Source organism: Ranitomeya imitator, chromosome 5 (assembly GCF_032444005.1).
Source record: "Ranitomeya imitator isolate aRanImi1 chromosome 5, aRanImi1.pri, whole genome shotgun sequence".
Classification (NCBI taxonomy): domain Eukaryota; kingdom Metazoa; phylum Chordata; class Amphibia; order Anura; family Dendrobatidae; genus Ranitomeya; species Ranitomeya imitator.
The window spans coordinates 110,211,371-110,235,169 of record NC_091286.1 but is presented as its reverse complement, the minus strand read 5'-3'; the positions used below and the strand labels follow the sequence as shown (position 1 = coordinate 110,235,169).

Below are 23,799 nucleotides of genomic sequence, written 5' to 3'. Positions count from 1 at the left end.
ACCAATTTCACTCCTGACTGCCGATATTAAGATTTTGGCAAAAACCTTGGCAAATAGGTTAAGTAGGGTGATAGACAAATTGGTACACCCTGATCAGTCAGGCTTCATGCCAAACAAATCAACGGCACTCAATCTGAGAAGGCTGTTTTTAAATTTACAAATCCCTTCGGACAATGTTGGCAAAAGGGTTGTGGTATCATTGGACGCCCACAAGGCCTTTGACTGTGTGGAGTGGGGCTATTTGTGGTCAGTGTTGGAACGTTTGGGATTTGGACCTAAATTCATCTCATGGGTGCGGCTGTTGTACTCTTCCCCAGTGGCCAAAATTAGAGTGAATAATGTCCTTTCTGAGACTTTCTCTCTGTCTAGGGGAACTAGACAGGGATGTCCTTTGTCCCCACTGCTATTTGCCCTGGCGGTGGAGCCCCTTGCTGCGAAAATTAGAGGCTCCCGGGAGGTGAAATGATTTATGTATGGGGTTTCGGAAGAAAAGATTGCGTTATACGCAGATGATATTTTGCTATTCTTGGAGGATTCGGGGGAGACCCTGGCAGGGGCGGAGGCCATTATTGAGGAATTTGGGAGTTACTCTGGTTTGAGAATCAACTGGGAAAAGTCCAATATGATGTTAGTAGATGGGGACTATGAGAATAGTGAAATACGGGACTCTCCTACAAAGCTGAGGTTAGTAGATAAATTTAAATACCTGGGGATCCAGATCGCGTTGCCTCTGACTAGCTTTGAGGAACTAAATTTGGCGCCACTTTTGCGGAAGATACGCACTAAGGTTCAGGCGTGGAAAAAGCTACATTTATCGGTTATTGGTAGAATAAATTTAATAAAGATGATTGTGATGCCGCAACTTCTCTACGTGCTACACAACTCCCCTATGTGGATATCGCAGAATAGATTTAGGAGGATTAAATCTCTATTTGGCGAGCTGATTTGGGATGGGAAAAGTTCTAGATTTAAACAAGAAATTCTACAAAGACCAAAGACGGAAGGAGGAGTGGCATTGCCCAACCCATGGTTATACTTTTTGGCTGCACAATGTCAACATTTTAGGGGATGGGGTGAGGAATCGGGTTGGGAGCGGACACCCTGCAGTCTGAGGAATTTGATTGGGTCAAGGGTGCTGAGTGAGGGCCTGGAGGGTGGGCATTTTCGAGAGAAGGGTACTAAATTCTGCACTATTAGGCTTATCCAAAAGGTTTGGGACAAAGTTAAGGGAATTAGGGGAGTGAGGGCACTTACTAGGTTCTCGCCCTTGTGGAATAATTGTCTCCTACAGGAGTTTAGACAGATGGAGGGATTTCAGGTTTGGAAGGGAGCGGGAATCTCTCGGATGAGCCAGGTTTTGCACCAAGGTAGAATTAAGGATTTCAAGACATTACAGGAGGAATTTCTGCTGCCAAGCTCTGAACTGTATCAGTATAATCGCATCTCTCATGCATATCGGGCACAATGTAGGAGGGGGCCTATAGAGATTCAGGTGGACCTGATGCTAGACTTTATCCTTATGGGAGAAAGCACAAGGGGGGTGATCTCGGGAATATATGAGTTCCTGCTATTTTCCTTTTTAGAGAAACATCCTATCAGAGCCAGGGCAAAGTGGGAGGCCGATTTGGGGGCGATTGACGGCGATCGGTGGGACTCAATATTGGAATACGTGCCCAAGATCTCGATGAGTGAGCCTGGGAGGTTGTCACAATTGTTTGTTATTCATAGGGCCTATAGAACTCCGGATATGCTGTTCAGGGCAGGTTTAAGACCTAATTCTGAGTGCCCTAGGTGCTCGCAATCCGAGGCGGGTATCTTCCATATGATGTGGCAGTGCCCTAGGCTGGCCTCGTTTTGGATTGTAGTGATAAACAAAGTGGGACTAACATACAATTGTTCGGTACCACGGGACCCTCTGGTATGCATATTAGGTTACGTGGAGGAAATTGTAACTGCACGAAAGTTGATCGCTAAGTTCTGGATTAGGGTTGAGCCACCAACGAGAAGAGATTTCATGATGCAAGTAGACCATATTGTTGCATTGGAGAGGAGCATCTATTCTAAAAGAAACAAGATGGACCTTTTCAACAGGTTATGGAATCCCTGGATCGAGTCGACGTGATCTGGAGACCTTGCTCGTGCTTTTGGAACATATATCCCCGTGGGAGCAGTATTGATACGACGCCTTCTTGTTCCTGGTTAATAATGGACATTCGGGTAGATCGGAGTGGTTCTTGTTAGGTCTCCAGGGGTGGGGGTGAGGGGGGGGAGGGAGGTTGGTTTGGGGCTGAAAGTTTATTGAAAATGCAAAACATAGATGTGTACTGTTTGCAGTAATGTAATCTGCATATATTTTTCTCACTGTTTAATAAAAACATTTGATTAAAAAAAAACATGATCACACCTTTCCAGCAGTACAGGGAAGCATCGCGCAGGGGAGGGTCACATGAGCGGTCAGGTCTCCTCTCCTCCAGACCCTGGGAACCACACGCCGTATAAGATCACTGGGCGTATAAGATGACCCCCGTCTTATACGGCGGGCATATCCCAAATTCCATATTTTATATGGAAAAGTTGGGGGTTGTCTTATACGCCCAGTCGTCTTATACGCCAGAAAATACGTTAAGTCCCAGGTCACCTCGACGGGATAGTACGTCATATGGGACTAAGGGGTTAAACAGGGGCTAGAAAACAGGTTATTCATTTAGCCAGTCTGGAAAAATATTTTGTGTCAGTGCTTTTTTTGAACCTGGAAAAATGTACCGTATATACTCGAGTATAAGCCGAGATTTTCAGCCCAAATTTTTGGGCTGAAAGTGCCCCTCTCGGCTTATACTCGAGTCAAGGTGGGTGGCAGGGTCGACGGGTGAGGGGGAGAGGGCGCTGAGGTATACTTACCTAGTCCCAGCGATCCTCGCGCTGTCCCTGCCGTCCCACGGTCTTCTGTGCTGCAGCTTCTTCCCCTCTTCAGCAGTCACGTGGGACCGCTCATTACAGAAATGAATAAGCGGCTCCACCTCCCATAGGGGCGGAGCCGCCTATTCATTCCTCTAATCAGCGGTGCCGGTGACCTCTGATAGAGAAAGAAGCTGCGGCACCGAAGACCAGGCAGAGGGACAGCGCGAGGATCGCCAGAACTAGGTAAGTATAGCATATTCACCTGTCCGCGTTCCAGCCGCCGCTCCATCTTCCCGGCGTCTGCGCTCTGACTGTTCAGGCAGAGGGCGCGATGACGCATATAGTGTGCGCGGCGCCCTCTGCCTGATCAGTCAGAGCAGAGACGCCGGGAAGATGGAGACGCCGGGAGCTGCAATCAAGAGAGGTGAGTATGTGTTTTTTTTTTTTATTGCAGCAGCAGCAGCGGCGGCAGAGATTTATGTGGAGCATCTATGGGGCACAGTGAACGGTGCAGAGCACCGTATATGGCACAGCTATGGGGCACAATGAACGGTGCAGAGCACCGTATATGGCACAACTATGGGGCACAGTGAACGGTGCAGAGCACCGTATATGGCACATCTATGGGGCACAGTGAACGGTGCAGAGCACCGTATATGGCACATCTATGGGGCACAATGAACGGTGCAGAGCACCGTATATGGCACATCTATGGGGCACAGTGAACGGTGCAGAGCACCGTATATGGCACATCTATGGGGCACAGTGAACGGTGCAGAGCACCGTATATGGCACATCTATGGGGCACAGTGAACGGTGCAGGGCACCGTACAGTGGGGCAAAAAAGTATTTAGTCAGTCAGCAATAGTGCAAGTTCCACCACTTAAAAAGATGAGAGGCGTCTGTAATTTACATCATAGGTAGACCTCAACTATGGGAGACAAACTGAGAAAAAAAAATCCAGAAAATCACATTGTCTGTTTTTTTAACATTTTATTTGCATATTATGGTGGAAAATAAGTATTTGGTCAGAAACAAACAATCAAGATTTCTGGCTCTCACAGACCTGTAACTTCTTCTTTAAGAGTCTCCTCTTTCCTCCACTCATTACCTGTAGTAATGGCACCTGTTTATACTTGTTATCAGTATAAAAAGACACCTGTGCACACCCTCAAACAGTCTGACTCCAAACTCCACTATGGTGAAGACCAAAGAGCTGTCAAAGGACACCAGAAACAAAATTGTAGCCCTGCACCAGGCTGGGAAGACTGAATCTGCAATAGCCAACCAGCTTGGAGTGAAGAAATCAACAGTGGGAGCAATAATTAGAAAATGGAAGACATACAAGACCACTGATAATCTCCCTCGATCTGGGGCTCCACGCAAAATCCCACCCCGTGGGGTCAGAATGATCACAAGAACGGTGAGCAAAAATCCCAGAACCACGCGGGGGGACCTAGTGAATGAACTGCAGAGAGCTGGGACCAATGTAACAAGGCCTACCATAAGTAACACACTACGCCACCATGGACTCAGATCCTGCAGTGCCAGACGTGTCCCACTGCTTAAGCCAGTACATGTCCGGGCCCGTCTGAAGTTTGCTAGAGAGCATTTGGATGATCCAGAGGAGTTTTGGGAGAATGTCCTATGGTCTGATGAAACCAAACTGGAACTGTTTGGTAGAAACACAACTTGTCGTGTTTGGTGGATGCAACTCAGTATTCTTTTTCCTCCAAACACCATACCTACTGTAAAGCATGGTGGTGGAAACATCATGCTTTGGGGCTGTTTCTCTGCAAAGGGGCCAGAACGACTGATCCGGGTACATGAAAGAATGAATGGGGCCATGTATCGTGAGATTTTGAGTGCAAACCTCCTTCCATCAGGAAGGGCATTGAAGATGAAACGTGGCTGGGTCTTTCAACATGACAATGATCCAAAGCACACCGCCAGGGCAACGAAGGAGTGGCTTCGTAAGAAGCATTTCAAGGTCCTGGAGTGGCCTAGCCAGTCTCCAGATCTCAACCCTATAGAAAACCTTTGGAGGGAGTTGAAAGTCCGTGTTGCCAAGCGAAAAGCCAAAAACATCACTGCTCTAGAGGAGATCTGCATGGAGGAATGGGCCAACATACCAGCAACAGTGTGTGGCAACCCTGTGAAGACTTACAGAAAACGTTTGACCTCTGTCATTGCCAACAAAGGATATATTACAAAGTATTGAGATGAAATTTTGTTTCTGACCAAATGCTTATTTTCCACCATAATATGCAAATAAAATGTTAAAAAAACAGACAATGTGATTTTCTGGATTTTTTTTTCTCAGTTTGTCTCCCATAGTTGAGGTCTACCTATGATGTAAATTACAGACGCCTCTCATCTTTTTAAGTGGTGGAACTTGCACTATTGCTGACTGACTAAATACTTTTTTGCCCCACTGTATATGGCACATCTATGGGGCACAGTGAACGGTGCAGGGCACCGTATATGGCACATCTATGGGGCACAGTGAACGGTGCAGAGCACCGTATATGGCACATCTATGGGGCACAGTGAACGGTGCAGAGCACCGTATATGGCACATCTATGGGGCACAGTGAACGGTGCAGAGCACCGTATATGGCACATCTATGGGGCACAATGAACGGTGCAGAGCACCGTATATGGCACATCTATGGGGCACAATGAACGGTGCAGAGCACCGTATATGGCACATCTATGGAGCACAGTGAACGGTGCAGAGCACCGTATATGGCACAGCTATGGGGCACAATGAACGGTGCAGAGCACTGTATATGGGGCACAGCTATGGGGAAATATGAACGGTGCAGAAATTCACCGGTAAATGCTGCATTTCCACCCTAGGCTTATACTCGAGTCAATAAGTTTTCCCAGTTTTTTGTGGCAAAATTAGGGGGGTCGGCTTATACTCGGGTCGGCTTATACTCGAGTATATACGGTATACAGATTTGTATTTCTCTAGTATTCATCATCATTCTACAGCTAACAGCGAATGTTACTAATGTGTTCAGAGAGATTTATCACTTAAATTCAATCATAAATCAATAGTACAAATGAAAATAAGCAACTTTGTAATATATCTTATATATATCAGAGATATCCACTTACGGTATTTCTCTGCCAGAATTGATCAGTCATTATCAAAGTTCTCAATTCTGAATTAAAATCTGTATTCAGTGAACATACCATACTTTCCTGTTACTGAGATAGGAGATGGCAGCTGCTACTGATAAGATTCTATAATTATATCAAGTAGGTCCAATTAGTATGAAACTACCCTAAATGCATGGGTGACACTTAAAAAAAAAAAAGCTAGATTTTCAACAAGGACAGACCAAATGTGAAAATTCACTATGGTAATAAAGAAGTGATATAATATATAAAAATCAAAAATGTATTAATACAAATCACATAAAAACATATTAAAACAGAAGGGTGCTGAAAGAAAAAAGTAAGGGACGCAAATCTAATTGTATTCATGCAATCAAGGTAAGGAAATATGTGCAAACATTCAATGCAGAAAGTTGTCATCCAAAAACTTTTTTTTGTTTATTAACATTATAGTCTCTTGTGGTCATCGATAGCCTTCGGGATATTCACTACGACTTATATTGAAGCATTTCATGAAAGATAATTACTAACTCAAGATCGAATGAGATAGGGTTTTTATAGTGGAATATGCAAACCTATTATGTAAATGATGCAATGAACCATAGAGTTTGTTACAGTTCTAACCCCCATAAGTGAACAAGAGAATGGCAGGTAGCTGCAGACTAGTGCTATAGAAGCATGTTAGTGATGGATAAATTCCCATTGCCAAATACCATCACCTGATATAGGGTGAAAATGCAGAATACAAATATTCCTATCACAGATAAGCTGTGTTGACAAAAGCCATTGCCTGACAGTGTGAATCGCTATGAAGGAAATCGGCATCCCTCTGCCCCGACGCACATTTTGTCCAGCTTTTTCGAGTGTGCGAAAGAAGCTGGGCGAAAAGCACGACAGTGCAGAGGGACACTATCATCCTGATGTTGCCATAATAGCCGGGGGTATAATGATGACCTACTAGTGCCTGTCATTACGATACTCCTGTGAATGCTGGCCTATGGCTGGCATTCATACATCATTTTTAAATAAAATACTTTCATACAAAGTTTTTAAAAATATGAAAAAGATTAAACACAAAAGTTGTTCAAATCGCACCCCTTTTGCCTCATTAAAAATTAAAACAATTAAAATAATAAAAAACAAAAATATTTGGTATTGCTGGGTTCACAAAAGACCAGTCTATCAAAATATAAAATAAATTAATCCAATCGGAAAACAGCATAACAAAAAAAAAGCACTAAATCTCTAGAATGACATATTTGAGGCCACTGCATTATTGCAATAAAATGCAATAAGTGGCTATCAAAACATCTTATCTTCCCAAAAATGATAACATTAAAATGTCAGCTCTTGGCACAAAAATTAAGCCCTCACATAGCCCCAAATCCCGGAAAATGAAAATGTTACTGGTCTCAGAAAATGGCAACAAAATCAAAATGATATTTATGCGTTTTTATTTTCAAATTTCCGAATTTGTTTCACCACCTATATAAAAAAACTACCGTATACATGTTTGGTATCTGCATACACATACTGAGCTGGAGAATAATATCGCCAGGTCAGTTTTACCATATATTGAACATTGTAAATTAAAAACTCAGAAAACAATTGTTGAATTGCACTATTTTTGCAATTTCAACACACTTTATTTTTTCCCCTTTCCCAGAACACTATATAGTAAAATGAATGGTGTAATTCAAAAGTCTAACGCAAAAAAACAAGCCCTAATATTGGCTAGAAAAATAAAAAAAAGTTATGGCTCTTGGAAGAAGGGCAGGAAAAAACAAAAAAGTAAAATCACTGGGTAGTGAAGGGGTTAAAGGGCGTAAACAGCAGGTCTTTGCTTATGCAATCTGATAACAGCATGATGTAGAGACAGAGTAACTGATTCCAGTGATGTGTAACTTTACTGGGCTGCTTGGTGCAGCTTTGATAGAATTCCTGTTTCAGCTGATTTAGATGTATGGGTGCTTCTCACAAAATTAGAATATCATCGAATAGTTACCGTATATACTCGAGTATAAGCCGACCCGAGTATAAGCCGACCCCCCTAATTTTGCCACAAAAAACTGGGAAAACTTATTGACTCGAGTATAAGCCTAGGGTGGAAATGCAGCATTTACCGGTGAATTTCAAAAATAAAAATAGATCATTATTTCCCCATAGCTGTGCCATATAGTGCTCTACACCATTCATATTTCCCCATAGCTGTGCCCCATATAGTGCTCTGCACCGTTCACTGTGCCCCATAGCTGTGCCATATACGGTGCTCTGCACCGTTCATTGTGCCCCCTAGCTGTGCCATATACGGTGCTCTGCACCGTTCACTGTGCCCCCTAGCTGTGCCTTATACGGTGCTCTGCACCGCTCATTGTGCCCCCTAGCTGTGCCTTATATGGTGCTCTGCACCGTTCACTGTGCCCCCTAGCTGTGCCTTATACGGTGCTCTGCACCGTTCATTGTGCCCCCTAGCTGTGCCTTATACGGTGCTCTGCACCGTTCACTGTGCCCCCTAGCTGTGCCTTATACGGTGCTCTGCACCGTTCACTGTGCCCCCTAGCTGTGCCTTATACGGTGCTCTGCACCGTTCATTGTGCCCCCTAGCTGTGCCTTATACGGTGCTCTGCACCGTTCACTGTGCCCCCTAGCTGTGCCTTATACGGTGCTCTGCACCGTTCACTGTGCCCCCTAGCTGTGCCATATACGGTGCTCTGCACCGTTCATTGTGCCCCCTAGCTGTGCCTTATACGGTGCTCTGCACCGTTCATTGTGCCCCCTAGCTGTGCCTTATACGGTGCTCTGCACCGTTCACTGTGCCCCATAGATGCTCCACATTAATCTGTGCTGCCGCTGCTACTGCTGCAATAAAAAAAAAAACCACATACTCACCTCCCTTGATTGCAGCTCCCGGCGTCTAGTTCCGGCGCCTCCATCTTCCCGGCGTCTCTGCTCTGACTGATCAGGCAGAGGGCGCCGCGCACACTATATGCGTCATCGCGCCCTCTGCCTGATCAGTCAGAGAGCGCAGACGCCGGGAAGATGGAGGCGCCGGCCGGGAAGATGGATCGGCGCCCGGCGGCTGGAACGAGGACAGGTGAATATAACATACTCACCTAGTCCTGGCGATCCTCGCGCTGTCCCCTCCTGTCTTCGGCGCTGCAGCTTCTTTCTCTATCAGTGGTCACCGGCACCGCTGATTAGAGAAATGAATAAGCGGCTCCGCCCCTATGGGAGGTGGAGCCGTTTATTCATTTCTGTAATGAGCGGTCCCACGTGACCGCTGAAGAGAGGAAGAAGATGCAGCGCCGAAGCCCGTGGGACGGCAGGGACAGCGCGAGGATCGCTGGGACTAGGTAAGTATACCCCAGCGCCCTCAGCCCCTCACCTGCCGACCCCACCGCTACCGTGACTCGAGTATAAGCCGAGGGGGGCACTTTCAGCCCTAAAATTTGGGCTGAAAATCTCGGCTTATACTCGAGTATATACGGTAATTTATTTCAGTTCTTCAAGACAAAAAGTGAAACTCATATGGTATATAGAGACTTTACAAACAGAGTGATCTATTTGATCTATTTAGATTTTTGGAGATGGAAACTTCATTCTACAGCAGGACTTGGCACCTGTCCACACTATGGGGTATTGACAAGAGAAAGATGAGAGACACCAGACCCAACAATGCAGATGAGCTGAAGGCTGCTATAAAAAAGCAACCTGGGCATCCATAACACCTCAGCAGTGCCACAAGCTGATCGCCTCCATGCCACGTTGGTGCAGTAATTGATGCAAAAGGAGCCTCAACCAAGTATTGAGTGCATTTACAGAACATACATTTCAGCAGGCTAATATTTCAGATGTTAAAATCATTTTTTAAGCTGGTGTTATAAAGTATTATAATTTATTGAGATAATGACTTTTGGGTTTTCATTGGTTGCAAGCCATAATCATAAACATTAACAGAAATAAACACTTGAAATACATCACTGTTTGTAATGACTCTATATAATGAGTTTCACTTTCTGTATTGCAGAACTGAAATAAATTCACTTTTTGATATTGTAATTTTGTGAGAAGCACCTGTAGCAGAGCTAAGACTTCTGAGCTGTGGGTAACCCCTCCCAGACCCCTGACTGGCAGCTTCCTGTGTACACTGCAAGTGGTTTTCAAGGTGCCAATCAGTGGTGGGTTTAAGGCTACACAGATTAGCCTGCACAAGAAACATACTCATCTAGTGATAATCTCCTGCTGATAAAACACTGATTGGATTGAAACTACAACACACAGCCTAATAAGTGACACAGCCCTGGAATCAGGCTCTCAGCTCCTACATTATACTGATCTCAGTTTAAATAGCAAAAACCTGCTGACAGATACCCTTTAAAATCCTAATTTAATCATTATATTATTATATTATAACATAGCCATAAAAATGGTGGTTGTGATTTGAAGAGTCAATTTGGCAACCCTGTATACCATTCCTGAAGTTCTGCATGATCTGGAGGTACTAGGACAGTCACGCAATCTATAATAAGAGCAATGTATTCTAGACGTGTCCTGTATGATCATGTAAAGAAGCCTGAAGTGAAGGATGTGCTAGAACGTGGGTCGTATTACTTTTTGGCCGACCCAGCTGTTTACACCTGAGCTGATATCTGTAATTTGGTGACTTGTTTGAACATGTGGACAACCTAAAACCCTGAGATGAACATTACCTGAACATTCACAGCATCTACACTAAGCAATAATGCTCAATGCTGAGCAAAAACATCATGCTGAAAAGAGATCAATAATGTCGGCCTGGAGACTCCCCAGTTACAGTTCCCAATGCTGGGAGCAATTAACTCATTACCACTGCACGGTCTACCCAGGAAAAACAGCTGTTCTCATGCAAAATCAAGGAAATAGACACAAATTGGGCAGCACAGTGGTTCAGTGGTTAGCACTGCATTCTTGCAGCGCTGGGGTCCTAGGTACAAATCCCACCAAGGACAACATCTGCAAGGAGTTTGTATGTTCTCCCCGTGTTTGCGTGGGTTTCCACTGGGTTCTCTGGTTTCCTTCCACACGCCAAAGACATACTGATAGGGAATCTAGATTGTGAGCCCCATCGGGGACAGCGATGATAATGTCTGTAAACTGCTGTGCAAATAATGGCGCTATATTAGTGAGTAAAAATCAATAAATATTTAAATTATTAAAGAATGTGTACACCGATTCTGATTGCTATTGAGCCCTCAATCCACCAAGTCTAGCAAGTCACTAAATTTATTTATTTTTGTTGGTTGGTAATGTATACCGAACACATAGCTGAGCTGTTAATTGCTTTACCAATCTCTGTAATCCTGCATTGCGGTTCTTCAGGTTTACAATGTGACCCGCACTCTGACTTTCTGAATCACACCGGCTCTTCTATGTGGACCATTAGTTTCTCCATCTATTCTTATCAAAATCACTTTGAAGTTTCCATAGGAATGCATAAAGGAACTGCTTTCAGTCCACTGTGTAAAGGCTGCTTGACTTAAGCGGTCAGTGCGAAGCAAACTGCTCGCATCGGGCTCAAGAGGCAAACTGCTCACATCGGGCTCAAGAGGCAAACTGCTCACATCAGGCTCAGGAGGCAAACTGCTCACATCGGGCTCAAGAGGCAAACTGCTCACATCAGGATCAAGAGGCAAACTGCTCGCATCGGGCTCACTGCTCACATCGGGCTCAAGAGGCAAAGTGCTCGCATCGGGCTCAAGAGGCAAACTGCTCGCATCGGGCTCAAGAGGCAAACTGCTCACATCGGGCTCGAAAGGCAAACTGCTCGCATCGGGCGCTAAAAGCAAACTGCTCGCATCGGGCTCACAGCTCACATCGTGCTGAAGGAGCAAACTGCTCGCATTGGGCTCTAAAGGCAAACTGCTCGCATCGGGCTCACAGCTCGCATCGGGCTCAAGAGGCAAACTGCTCGCATCGGGCTTTAGAGACAAACTGCTCATGTCGAGCTCAAGAGGCAAACTGCTCGCATCGGGTTCAAGAGGCAAACTGCTCACATCGGGCTCAAGAGGCAAACTGCTCGCATCGGGCTCACAGCTCACATCGTGCTGAAGGAGCAAACTGCTCGCATTGGGCTCTAAAGGCAAACTGCTCGCATCGGGCTCACAGCTCGCATCGGGATCAAGAGGCAAACTGCTCGCATCGGGCTTTAGAGACAAACTGCTCATGTCGAGCTCAAGAGGCAAACTGCTCGCATCGGGTTCAAGAGGCAAACTGCTCACATCGGGCTCAAGAGGCAAACTGCTCGCATCGGGCTCAAGAGGCAAACTGCTCACATCGGGCTCACAGCTCGCATCGGGCTCAAGAGGCAAACTGCTCGCGTCGGGCTCACAGCTCGCATCGGGCTCACAGCTCGCATCGGGCTCAAGAGGCAAACTGCTCGCATTGGGCTCAAGAGGCAAACTGCTCGCATTGGGCTCAAGAGGCAAACTGCTCGCATTGGGCTCAAGAGGCAAACTGCTCACATTGGGCTCTAAAGGCAAACTGCTCGCATCGGACTCACAGCTCGCATCGGGCTCAAGAGGCAATCTGCTCGCATCGGGCTTTAGAGACAAACTGCTCATGTCGAGCTCAAGAGGCAAACTGCTCGCATCGGGTTCAAGAGGCAAACTGCTCACATCGGGCTCAAGAGGCAAACTGGTCTCATCGGGCTCAAGAGGCAAACTGCTCGCATTGGGCTCAAGAGGCAAACTGCTCGCATCGGGCTCAAGAGGCAAACTGCTCACATCGGGCTCACAGCTCGCATCGGGCTCACAGCTCGCATCGGGCTCACAGCTCGCATCAGGCTCAAGAGGCAAACTGCTCACATCGGGCTCAAGAGGCAAACTGCTCGCATCAGGCTCTAATGGAAAGCTGCTCGCATCAGGCTCAAGAAGAAAACGGCTGGCATCGGGCTTAAGAGGCAAATTGCTCAGATCGAGCTCAAGAGAAAAGCAAACTTCTCAGATCGGGCGAGAGGGACATACTGCTCCGATCAGGCAAACTGCTTGGATCTGGTTGAAGAGACAAACGACTTGAATCGGGCTGAAGACGCTTTTAGTTTTTAAATTGGCAAATCCCGCAGAAACTCTCTTTTGATTATATCTTTTGGTATGGAAGAGTGAGTTAGCAATTTAGTGTAACACTTAGTCATTTTATTTACTAATGGAACAACAGGAATACTCATCCAACTCTCATGCACAGGAAATAAATTTCTGCGAAGATGACACTTACCAACGCAGCACTTTTGACACCATTTCGTATCAGGTATTTTTGCAGAAACAGCAAACTTTCTGTAGAAGGCAATAAAAACAAGAATCAATAGACTATAGCCGTGTAGCAGATAGCAAGTGTCGCTGCACAGTATATAAATTCTAAAAACTACATTATAATTTAACTGGAAATCAATGCTTCCAGAGACACCACAATAATTCCCTCGGTACTGCAGACACTGTCATTTGTCGAGCCTCTTTCAGTACAGTAAACTTTGTAGATGAAAAATGTCCATTCAATAGTTATTATCTTACAGTTCTGCACACTACAGAAACGTAACGAGACAGAATATCTGAACATTAATCAAGAAATCAAAGTTCAACATGCCCTAACTGGAATTTACATTAAAAGGATAAACCATCAATGTAAAAAAATACATATATTAATATGGGGTGTTATAAAATGTTAAATGGTGGAGGGACCGGTTCCTGAGACCCCCACCCCACCGATGAGTGAAAATACCACTCATGAGCTGCACAACAGAGCGGTATCGGGCTCACTCACATGTCTAGGGGTCTTTAAACTAAACCCATCACAGAGCGATGTACAAACCTGTAGGCTTACCATGGAGCATGCACTCAGTGAGGTATTTTGACCAGTTAGTGGGGGAAGGGCTCAGGAGACAGACCCCCACTGATAGGCAGCACAAAGCATCAGGTATGAAATATATAGGTTAGTACCTCTCTATTTATATTTAGTATCGATCATTTACTTCTTAGCATAGAATTGACCCTTTAGTCAATTTATAGAAAGACCCACAGATACATTATGGCTATGTAACGAAGGTGTTTAGTTCCTAAAACATCCTATGACAATGCTAAACAAAATCATTTCAAGAGGGCAACTATTTGCCAATAAACAAAATTCATTTAGTGTTTTATATATGGCCAGAGGAAAAACAAAATCCCTGAAATCTTGAAACTAAGGCCTCTTTCACACTTCCGTCTTTGAGCTCCCGTCGAAATCCATCGATTTTAGAAAAAACAGGATCCAGCAAATTTTTCTGCTGCATCCTGTTTTTTCCGATAGACTTGTATTAGCGACGGATTGTGACGGATGGCCATCCGTTTCATCCGTCGTGCACTGGATCCGTCGGAAAACTGCTGTCCGTCGGGCGGAGAAACCGTTCAGATGAATGTTTTTTCTGCACGTTGGAAAATCGCTCAGCGACTTATCCTGCGCTGCCCATCATTGGCTATAATGGAAGCCTATGGCTTCTTTCACACTTCCGTTTTTACAATCTGCACAGGATCCGTCAAAATGCTAAAATGACGGATCCTGTGGAGATTGTAAAAAACGGGTGCACTAGGCCCGTTTTTCTGGCGGACCCGTCGAGACTATGTGCACCGGTTATGTATGCATCGGAAAATCGCTGCGAAAACGCATACACAACACAGGTTAAAAATAATAAAAAAAATAAAATATCACAATATTCTCACCTTCCGGCGTCCCGCGCAGCGTTACCGCTGCTCGCGAAGATCCTGGCAGTTGGCGTTCCCAGTAATGCCTTGCGTGCAATGACCTCTGATGACATCGATGTCATCGGGTCATTTTGCAATGCAATACTGGGAATGCTAGCTGCCGAGAGCAGAGCGAGCATCGATAACGCTGCGCAGGACGCCAGAAGGTGAGACTATTGCGATTTTTTATTTTTTTAATTATTTTTTACTTGTATTGTGTATGCGTTTTCGAAGCGTAAAACCGCTGCGAAGACACATACACAACAGGTGCGCATTGTCTCGACGGCCCAGTGCACCCGTTTTTTACAATCTGCACAGGATCCGTCATTTCAACATTTTGACAGATCCTGTGCAGATTGTAAAAACAGAAGTGTGAAAGAAGCCTAACTCAAGTCACTGAGCCTAATATTAGGCCGATACTTCCTGCTCCGTAGAGATCACTGTTTATTAGTTACCTAATCATTCTCACACGGCCGGATTACGATGACAGATGACACCTACATATAAACAATAAGTGATGGTCACATCTCACCTCCTCCACCTCCCTGTGAAAGGACCTCTGCCCAAATATCAAAGCCTTCCCAAACTAGCGTACTGACTAATACAACTAAATGAACATCTATGACCATTAGCTGGCTATGGTCCATGTGACTGATGGTGCAAGATGGCTGCCCCCCTTAATGTATGCAGAAATTAAAAAATGTAAAGCAAAAACTGAGAAAAAAGATCATGCATGAGCATCTGTTTTTAGTTATTAAAAATAATGAAGGTGACACATTAAATTCAATCCCCTTAACCGAACGATCAGAAAAAACAAATACATGTAAGTAAAAAAAAAAAATCAATTGAAAAATCGCTATGTTTATTTTAATCTAATTTTTCTAGGGGCTAATTCAGCTGGATATTGTCTGTATGGGTATAGTCTCTTGTAGACTTGCACACATTTAAGTCTGTCTTTCTTATTTCTAATTTAAATAGTTAAAAAAAAAAAAACTGTATAAAACGAGTGATATGGAGCTGCAGGAGGGAGTACATACAGCTATGGCTGTGTCCAAACGGAGCCACAAGTCTGAAGACTTATAATGCAGGACCTGAAATCATCTAAACAATTGAAAGTCAGTATTTATACGTAGGGAACGGCCATGAGTCTGCTGACCTGAACTGAACAGCTGACGAGGCTGCTGACCCGAACTGAACAGCTGATGAGGCTGCTGACCCGAACTGAACAGCTGACGAGGCTGCTGACCCGAACTGAACAGCCGATGAGGCTGCTGACCCGAACTGAACAGCTGACGAGGCTGCTGACCCGAACTGAACAGCTGATGAGGCTGCTGACCCGAACTGAACAGCTGACGAGGCTGCTGACCCGAACTGAACAGCCAATGAGGCTGCTGACCCTAACTGAACAGCCAATGAGGCTGCTGACCCGAACTGAACAGCTGATGAGGCTGCTGACCCGAACTGAACAGCTGACGAGGCTGCTGACCCGAACTGAATAGCTGATGAGGCTGCTGACCCGAACTGAACAGCCAATGAGGCTGCTGACCCTAACTGAACAGCCAATGAGGCTGCTGACCCGAACTGAACAGCCGACGAGGCTGCTGACCCAAACTGAACAGCTGATGAGGCTGCTGACCCGAACTGAACAGCTGACGAGGCTGCTGACCCGAACTGAATAGCTGATGAGGCTGCTGACCCGAACTGAACAGCCGATGAGGCTGCTGACCCGAACTGAACAGCTGACGAGGCTGCTGACCCGAACTGAACAGCCGACGAGGCTGCTGACCCGAACTGAACAGCTGACGAGGCTGCTGACCCGAACTGAATAGCTGATGAGGCTGCTGACCCGAACTGAACAGCTGACGAGGCTGCTGACCCGAACTGAATAGCTGATGAGGCTGCTGACCCGAACTGAACAGCCGATGAGGCTGCTGACCCGAACTGAACAGCTGACGAGGCTGCTGACCCGAACTGAACAGCCAATGAGGCTGCTGACCCGAACTGAACAGCCGACGAGGATGCTGACCCGAACTGAACAGCCGATGAGGCTGCTGACCCGAATTGAACAGCCGATGAGGCTGCTGACCCGAACTGAACAGCCGATGAGGCTGCTGACCCGAACTGAACAGCTGATGAGGCTGCTGACCCGAACTGAACAGCCAATGAGGCTGCTGACCCGAACTGAACAGCTGACGAGGCTGCTGACCTTGGCACAGGAGACCAGTACAGACAGACTCAGACCCACAAAGATGGACGTGTGAGTCCGGCCTTATTGATGTCCCCTACCTGGGTAGTATTCTGTCTGGAAGCTTGTGAGCTGGAATAGCAACAGGCAGTTTCTGCATTTGTCTGGCGTAATCAAATAGGCCGGGGAGATTGTGTGAATACAGTTGGGAAGCTTTACCTGCAAAAGAGAGACGCGGCATTCTAGTGCGAGCTCAGATAAGGTAACATAAGAGATTGGGCAAACCAGAAGCTACTCCAATCCCACAGGTAATACCATTTACACTATTCAGATTCCAGACCTGGATTACCAAAAAAGCCGCACGTTCTAAGTTTTACACATTCATGATTATTTCTATTCATTTCTGGCAGCATAAAAATTAAAAGAATCCAGAGGCTCGTACCGGATATAGAGAGGAGGCAGTTGTTCATTACATACATCCATGTACATCTTCTTGGGAAAAGCTGAAGAAGACAATATCAGGACATAACTCTACATGGCACTCGTGTATACATAGCAGTGTTCATTAGGTCAGAGATTGGGGAATACCTGTTCCATCGATGTTTCATGTAATTCGTTTAAATTCAATGTGTATATACCTTCCTCAGCGCCAAATATTAGATACTGATCTGGAAGGGTGAAGACACAGACAGGTTTAACTGGATAATAGAAGGGTAAAAAGTAATGATTAAAGTTCACAAACGGAGCTGAAACCCCCTTAAAGGGAACCTGTCACCCCCAAAATCGAAGGTGAGCTAAGCCCACCAGCATCAGGGGCTTATCTACATGCATTCTGTATCCTGAAAGATGAGAAAGAGAGGTTAGATTATACTCATCCAGGGGTGGTCCCGGTTTTGTTCTGGTCCGATGGGTGTCGCGGTCTGGGGCCTCCCATCTTCTTACGATGAAGTCCTCTTCTGGTCTTCACACTGTGGCTCCAGCGCAGGCGTACTTTGTCTGCCCTGTTGAGGGCAGAGCAAGGTACTACAGTGCGCAGGCGCCGGAAAAGGTCAGAGAGGCCCAGCGCACTGCAGTACTTTGCTCTGCCCTCATGTCATCGTAAGAAGATGGGAGGCCCCGGACCGGACCGCGACACCCATCCGAGCAGAACAGAACCGCCCCTGGGTGAGTATAATCTAACCTCTTTTTCTCATCTTTCAGGATACATCGGGGGCTTATCTACTGCATTACAGAATGCTGTAGATAAGTCTCTGATGCCGGTGGGCTTAGCTCACCTTTGATTTTGGGGGTGACATGTTCCCTTTAATAGAATATTACATCTAAACCGGTTTTACTCTATGGGACCCAATTAGTAATGGTCAAGCCTCCGTCACTCAGTCCAGTACATGTACTTCTGCTATGACTCTGCCAGATAGCTCAGGTGGCCATTTCCGGCAGTTCTATAGACAATGTGTGTGGGCATGTGGGACCATTGCGCTATTAATTCTGGGCACTCAAGTACTAGAAAACAGCCTGTGAACAGGTGATAATAACATTTAGGGTACAACACTTTTGAGAATTAATACTCCAGAATTGGGGACATCTTGCTCGTGTTATCTTGCGCGCGTGCTCGGATAAGGTGTTATCCATGCTCGTGTGCTAATAGAGTATCTTCGGCGTGCTCACATACAATGTTCCAGTCCCCACGGCTCCATGTCTCGTGGCTGTTAGACAGCTGCAACATATGCACGGATTGCATAACAAACAGGTATTCCCTGCATGTGTTGTGTCTGTTGAACAGCCACAAGACATGCAGCCGCGAGGACTAGAACATATTATTCGAGTGCCAAAGATACTCTGTATTAGCACACAAGCATGCTCAGGTAACACCTTATCCAAGGACACACACTCATCACTAAATACCACCTCTACACCTCCAGAAGAACATAGTCCTTACGCGGTCACGGTCTGGCACTGCCATTACGAAGCAAACTAATGCAGTTTAGCTTGAAAGCAGTTAGCCCAATGTAAAATTTACAGTAAGTCATTACATTCTGCAATTGTTAAATCGATTTGGTTTTGCCAAGTATTTAGGACATGGATTACAACTTTTACGATACCTCTTGTTTCTGGATTTATCCACGATGTTGCACAATAAATCTTTAAGGGACAGCCATTAAATACTTTTGAAAAGCATGCACCCATCTGTGAAAAAAACAACAGCATAAGCCCAACACAAGTATTGAAAGTCGGTAAACCCATAGAGACAAAAAAACAACTATTCAACCTTAAAGGGATTGTACATTTTCTGAGACATTATTTTGGTTAACTTAAGTTCAAGTACTTGGGGCTAAAAATGATTTTTGCAATTGTTTCAGTAAACAAAAAAATGTTTGCATCCTTTGGCTTTTACAGCCTCTTTGTCTCCTTGCACATTCAATTTTAATGTTGTCTGTAGCCATAAATCAGATGAATGGAGCAGAGAAAAAAAAAGATAAAAAAGATTACAGACTCTTCATCAGAATGTCAAAATTAACGCACCGAATTACTCTGTTAAGTCGTTCTGCAGCCAGCAATAGACAGAGCAACACGGAGAATAAAGACACCAAAGGGAGAAAACATTTTTTTGCCCCAAATATATGAATGAAAAAGGAATTGGTCAAAATCTTCTACGTCCCCATACCATTTATATTACTGTGGAAGCCTCTGAAAGATAAGTAAGATGATATGACCCCAAGGTGACGATCCAGCGGCAAGAAATAGGGTTTGGAAATTTTGTATATGTTTCTGGAAGTGCAATAGGGTGTGGCGATGCACTTCTGGCGTCTCAGCATCCCACTGTATCCCCTGCCATGTTATAATAATTAATAATCATTTTTATTTATATAGAGTCAACATATTCCGCAGCACTATACAATGAAGGTGTTATGGAGCCAATGGCGTGTCAATCAACCAGAGGCAGGGAATACCCTGTGATGTTCGGGGAGGCAAGGCAGCGTGCTTGTCAGCTTAGCATGCCTCTTTTAAGTGCATACTCTTACAACAGTTAAAAAAACACAAACACAAAACCCATTTTTGGGGTCCTTAATGAGAAAATGGCCTACCACTGCTACGTGGAACTAAAAAAAACAGTATTCTCCTAGAGAACTGCACACGGCCTATCTCACAGAACGACTTTTCAGACTACCAGTAGTCACAGCTCTAAAGGACATCTTGAAGTTGATCTTCACAACAATGTGCTTGACGTTGTTATCTTACATGATCTACAGTAAGATTGGCGCCCCATCATCCTTGCTTTATATGTAAACTTTCAACAAGGGAAAGTCCATTTTTTTATTTTCTAAATAAGTACAAAATTCTGTGGTAAATCTAATAAATACATCTCTATAGTGGTCAAAAGAAGTCAGACCACCACTTTTCTTAGAAAATAAGGTTCCTGTTCCAGCTCCTTGGTGAAAAAAATCTTCACATTATATTCATGTGATTAAAATATAGCAATGAACATGCTCCAAGACCACGCCAATGCTACACAAATGGACAACCAGCGACGCGCTCGATTATTGACAAAGCTGCGAATATCAGGACATAAACATGGTTATATATGTTGATTGATCCAATTCAGATCACAGAAAAAAAGATATCTAAATAGAACAGAAGCAAATTTAAAACAAAATGCAAGGAAAATTAAATAAAAACCAATGAAAGAAATACACTATCATGAAACATAATTTTGTTGCGTCTGTTCAATCCTTTAGGAAAGCTGGTATCAAGGCAATATATCCAGGACGCTTCACGAGTTAACAAGCGGCGCCGGACATCTCCACCCCGCATAGGTATAGTTACCCTTTCCAATCCACACACACAAAGAAGGAATATTACAAGCATGCTGCTGAATGAAATGTTTGGCTACAGAAGATGTAGCCAACTTGTTTGGTACTGCAGTTAATAAAATTGCTAATATTAAATATTTGAGAATTGTCATGATTATGAAAAAATGTAGCATAAGTAATTTGTTTGCAAGTCTTACAATTCGTTGTTCCACATTTGTAACTGCCTTTTACATTTAACCATGTTTTCTGTGGAACATGAGATACAAACAAACTATTCCCCAAAGTGGTGACTTTCCTGGCAACTACATTGCAACCATCCAGCAACATGGATGCGAGTGTGGGATCTTCATGAAATCTAGGTTCACATTTATTGATAACTCTTTTGATGTGTTGAACTTGAGGACTGTACTGTTAGCATAAAAATGGTTTGAGAACAGTAGAGTCCCTCACTGAAGAGTTCATATGGGGGAATCAAATCCTCATGATGCTTCAATGAAACTCGATTTAAAGCTCTATTTAGCATCCAGTTGGGATAATTTCTTTTTTTCAATATTTTTGCAGTTCCTTTTTATCCTGGTGAATTCACCCACCGGTATGGTTTCACCACTTATACAGTTCTACAAATCCTTGCATAGACATACATGTAACTGAAAAGCTGGCTACTTAAAGCCACCACTAGAGGGCGCTTAGGTGCTTACAAGCTCATCAACGATGAGACGAGATCTCATTCTGCGCATGCTCCACCTCTGGCGCCATTTTCCTGAAGACTGCCGGAGGTCGATCTGCGTATGCGCCGGGGCTATTTTCATGAAGACCACCACCAGCAAGAACACCACCCAAAGCTAAGACGGTGCCAACCTAAACATTATGAATCCATGATGATGAATGCAACAGAGGGGCCATGGCTGAGCCCTCTGAACTGAAGACCCTACCCACAGTCCCACCCAAAGCACCAAGGAAACCGAAATTTATCATGATGATTTAGGGAATACTAGGCTGCAGATTTTTACACTATAGGTGTGTATTAAATCAGTATGACAGAGCCATTCTGCACATACCTTTAGTTTAATTGGATGATCCTGATGACAGATTCTCTTTAATGCGAGCCTATGAGAGCCTTGATCAGTCTTATATACTTAGATTGATAGTGTCTTAGGTCAGACGCTGTGTGAGCCAGATGGTCACATTTGTGATCACATGGAGCAGGAGCATCACAGCAGTGCTGGAAACAGCAGACGTATAAAAGAAAATGCTGGAGGTGTACTTAAAGGGAACCTGTCACTGGTTATAATTATGGGATATTTTACATGACGTAAACAGTGCTGTTCTTCTGAATCTGGCATAGTTCTTCTGTTATTTCTGCTCCTCTCCATTCCTGAGCCATGGTCTTCTTTTTCCTTATAGTAAATCTTGTCTTTTTAGTCAAATGAGCGTGGTTATCATCTCTCCTCTGGACCACTAGACTAGACCAGTGTTCCCCAACTCAGTCCTCAAGGCCCACCAACAGATCATGTTTTCAGGATTTCCTTAGTATAGCCCAGGTGATAATTGCATCACCTTCATATGCAATAATTCCATCACCTGTGCAATACTAAGGAAATTCTGAAAACATGACCTGTTGGTGGACCTTGAGGACTGGAGTTGGGGAACACTGCACTAGACGACTTAATTCACTACTAAAATTCAATTAGGGCCTGGATGTCTTTCTTGAAAAATATAATATTTTGTTTGCCTTCCTCTGGATCAACATGTTAGGCTTTAGCATGGACTCAAGTCTACCTTTAACTTTAAAAACTACCATATATACTTGAGTATAAGCCAACACCCCTAATTTTGCCACAAAAAACTGGGAAAACTTATTGACTCGAGTATAAGCCTAGGATGGGAAATGCAGCAGCTACCCGTGAATTTCAAAAATACAAATAGATACCAATAAAAGTAAAATTAATTGAGACATCAGTAGGTTAAGTGTTTTTGAATATCCATATTGAATCAGGAGCCCCAAATAAAGCTTTATACAGTTCATGATGGGCCCCATAAGATGCTCCATACAAAATACGCCCCATATAATGCTCCATAGTTCATGATGGGCCCCATAAGATGTTCCATATTAAAATATACCCCATATAATGCTGCACAAATGGTGATTATGGCCCCATAAGATGCTCCATACAAAATACGCCCCATATAATGCTCTATAAAGTTCATGATGGGCCCCATAAGATGCTCTATACAAAAATATGCCCCATATAATGCTGCACAAAGGTTAATGATGGCCCCATAAGATGCTCCATAGAATAATATGCTCCATATGCTGCTCCATAAAGGTTGATGGCCTCATAAGATGATCCACAGAATAACATGCCCCATATGCTGCTGCTGCAGCGATTAAAAAAAAGAAAGAAAAAAATGACATACTCACCTCTCGTCGCTGGGGCCAGGTGCCGGTGTCCTGAGCAGGCGGGGACAGCGGCGCGCTATGGGGGCCAGGTGCCAGAGTCACAGCTGGCTCAGGCCCTCGGCACTTGCGATATTCACCTGTCCCCATTCCACCGCCGCGTGCCGCTGTGTCTTCCGGGTCCTCTGGCTGTGACTGTTCAGGCAGTGGGCGCACACTAAACACGTCATCGCGCCCTCTGACCTGAACGTCACAAGCAGAGGACGCAGAAGACAGAGCGCGGCGGTGGAACATGGACAGGTGAATTTCGCATGGCTCACCCTCCCTGTCATACTCACCACCTCCTGGTGCAGTCTCTGCACATCCCTGCTTCTCAGATGGTCTCCGGTGCCTGCAGCTCTTCCTGTGTTAATCGGTCACATGGAACCGCTCATTAAAGTAATGAATATGCGCACCACGCCTATGGAAGTGTACCACATGACAGCTGAACACAAGAAGAGCTGCAGGCGCTGGAGATGATCTGAGAAGCAGGGACTGGCAGAGATCGTTTCAGGAGGGGGTGAGTATGATGTGACAGCCGCCAATCCTGCTGCTCCCCCACCCTTGCCGAGAGAGGCACTTTCAGCCTAAAAA

At 44.8% G+C, this 23,799-nt stretch overlaps 1 protein-coding gene across 8 annotated transcripts in view; it reads right to left on the bottom strand.

Annotated features, from left to right (window-relative positions):
* MAP4K3 (mitogen-activated protein kinase kinase kinase kinase 3) overlaps positions 1 to 23,799 on the bottom strand; it is a 331,018-nt gene that overhangs the window by 14,453 nt on the left and 292,766 nt on the right. For all 8 annotated transcript variants that reach the window (XM_069769035.1, XM_069769037.1, XM_069769038.1 and 5 more), the window contains 5 exons: positions 19,059 to 19,143; positions 17,548 to 17,627; positions 17,402 to 17,462; positions 17,061 to 17,178; positions 13,276 to 13,334 (listed from right to left, as the gene is read on the bottom strand). In XM_069769035.1, coding sequence (XP_069625136.1) covers positions 13,276 to 13,334; positions 17,061 to 17,178; positions 17,402 to 17,462; positions 17,548 to 17,627; positions 19,059 to 19,143 — 403 coding nt within the window. The remainder of the gene's footprint in view (positions 1 to 13,275; positions 13,335 to 17,060; positions 17,179 to 17,401; positions 17,463 to 17,547; positions 17,628 to 19,058; positions 19,144 to 23,799) is intronic.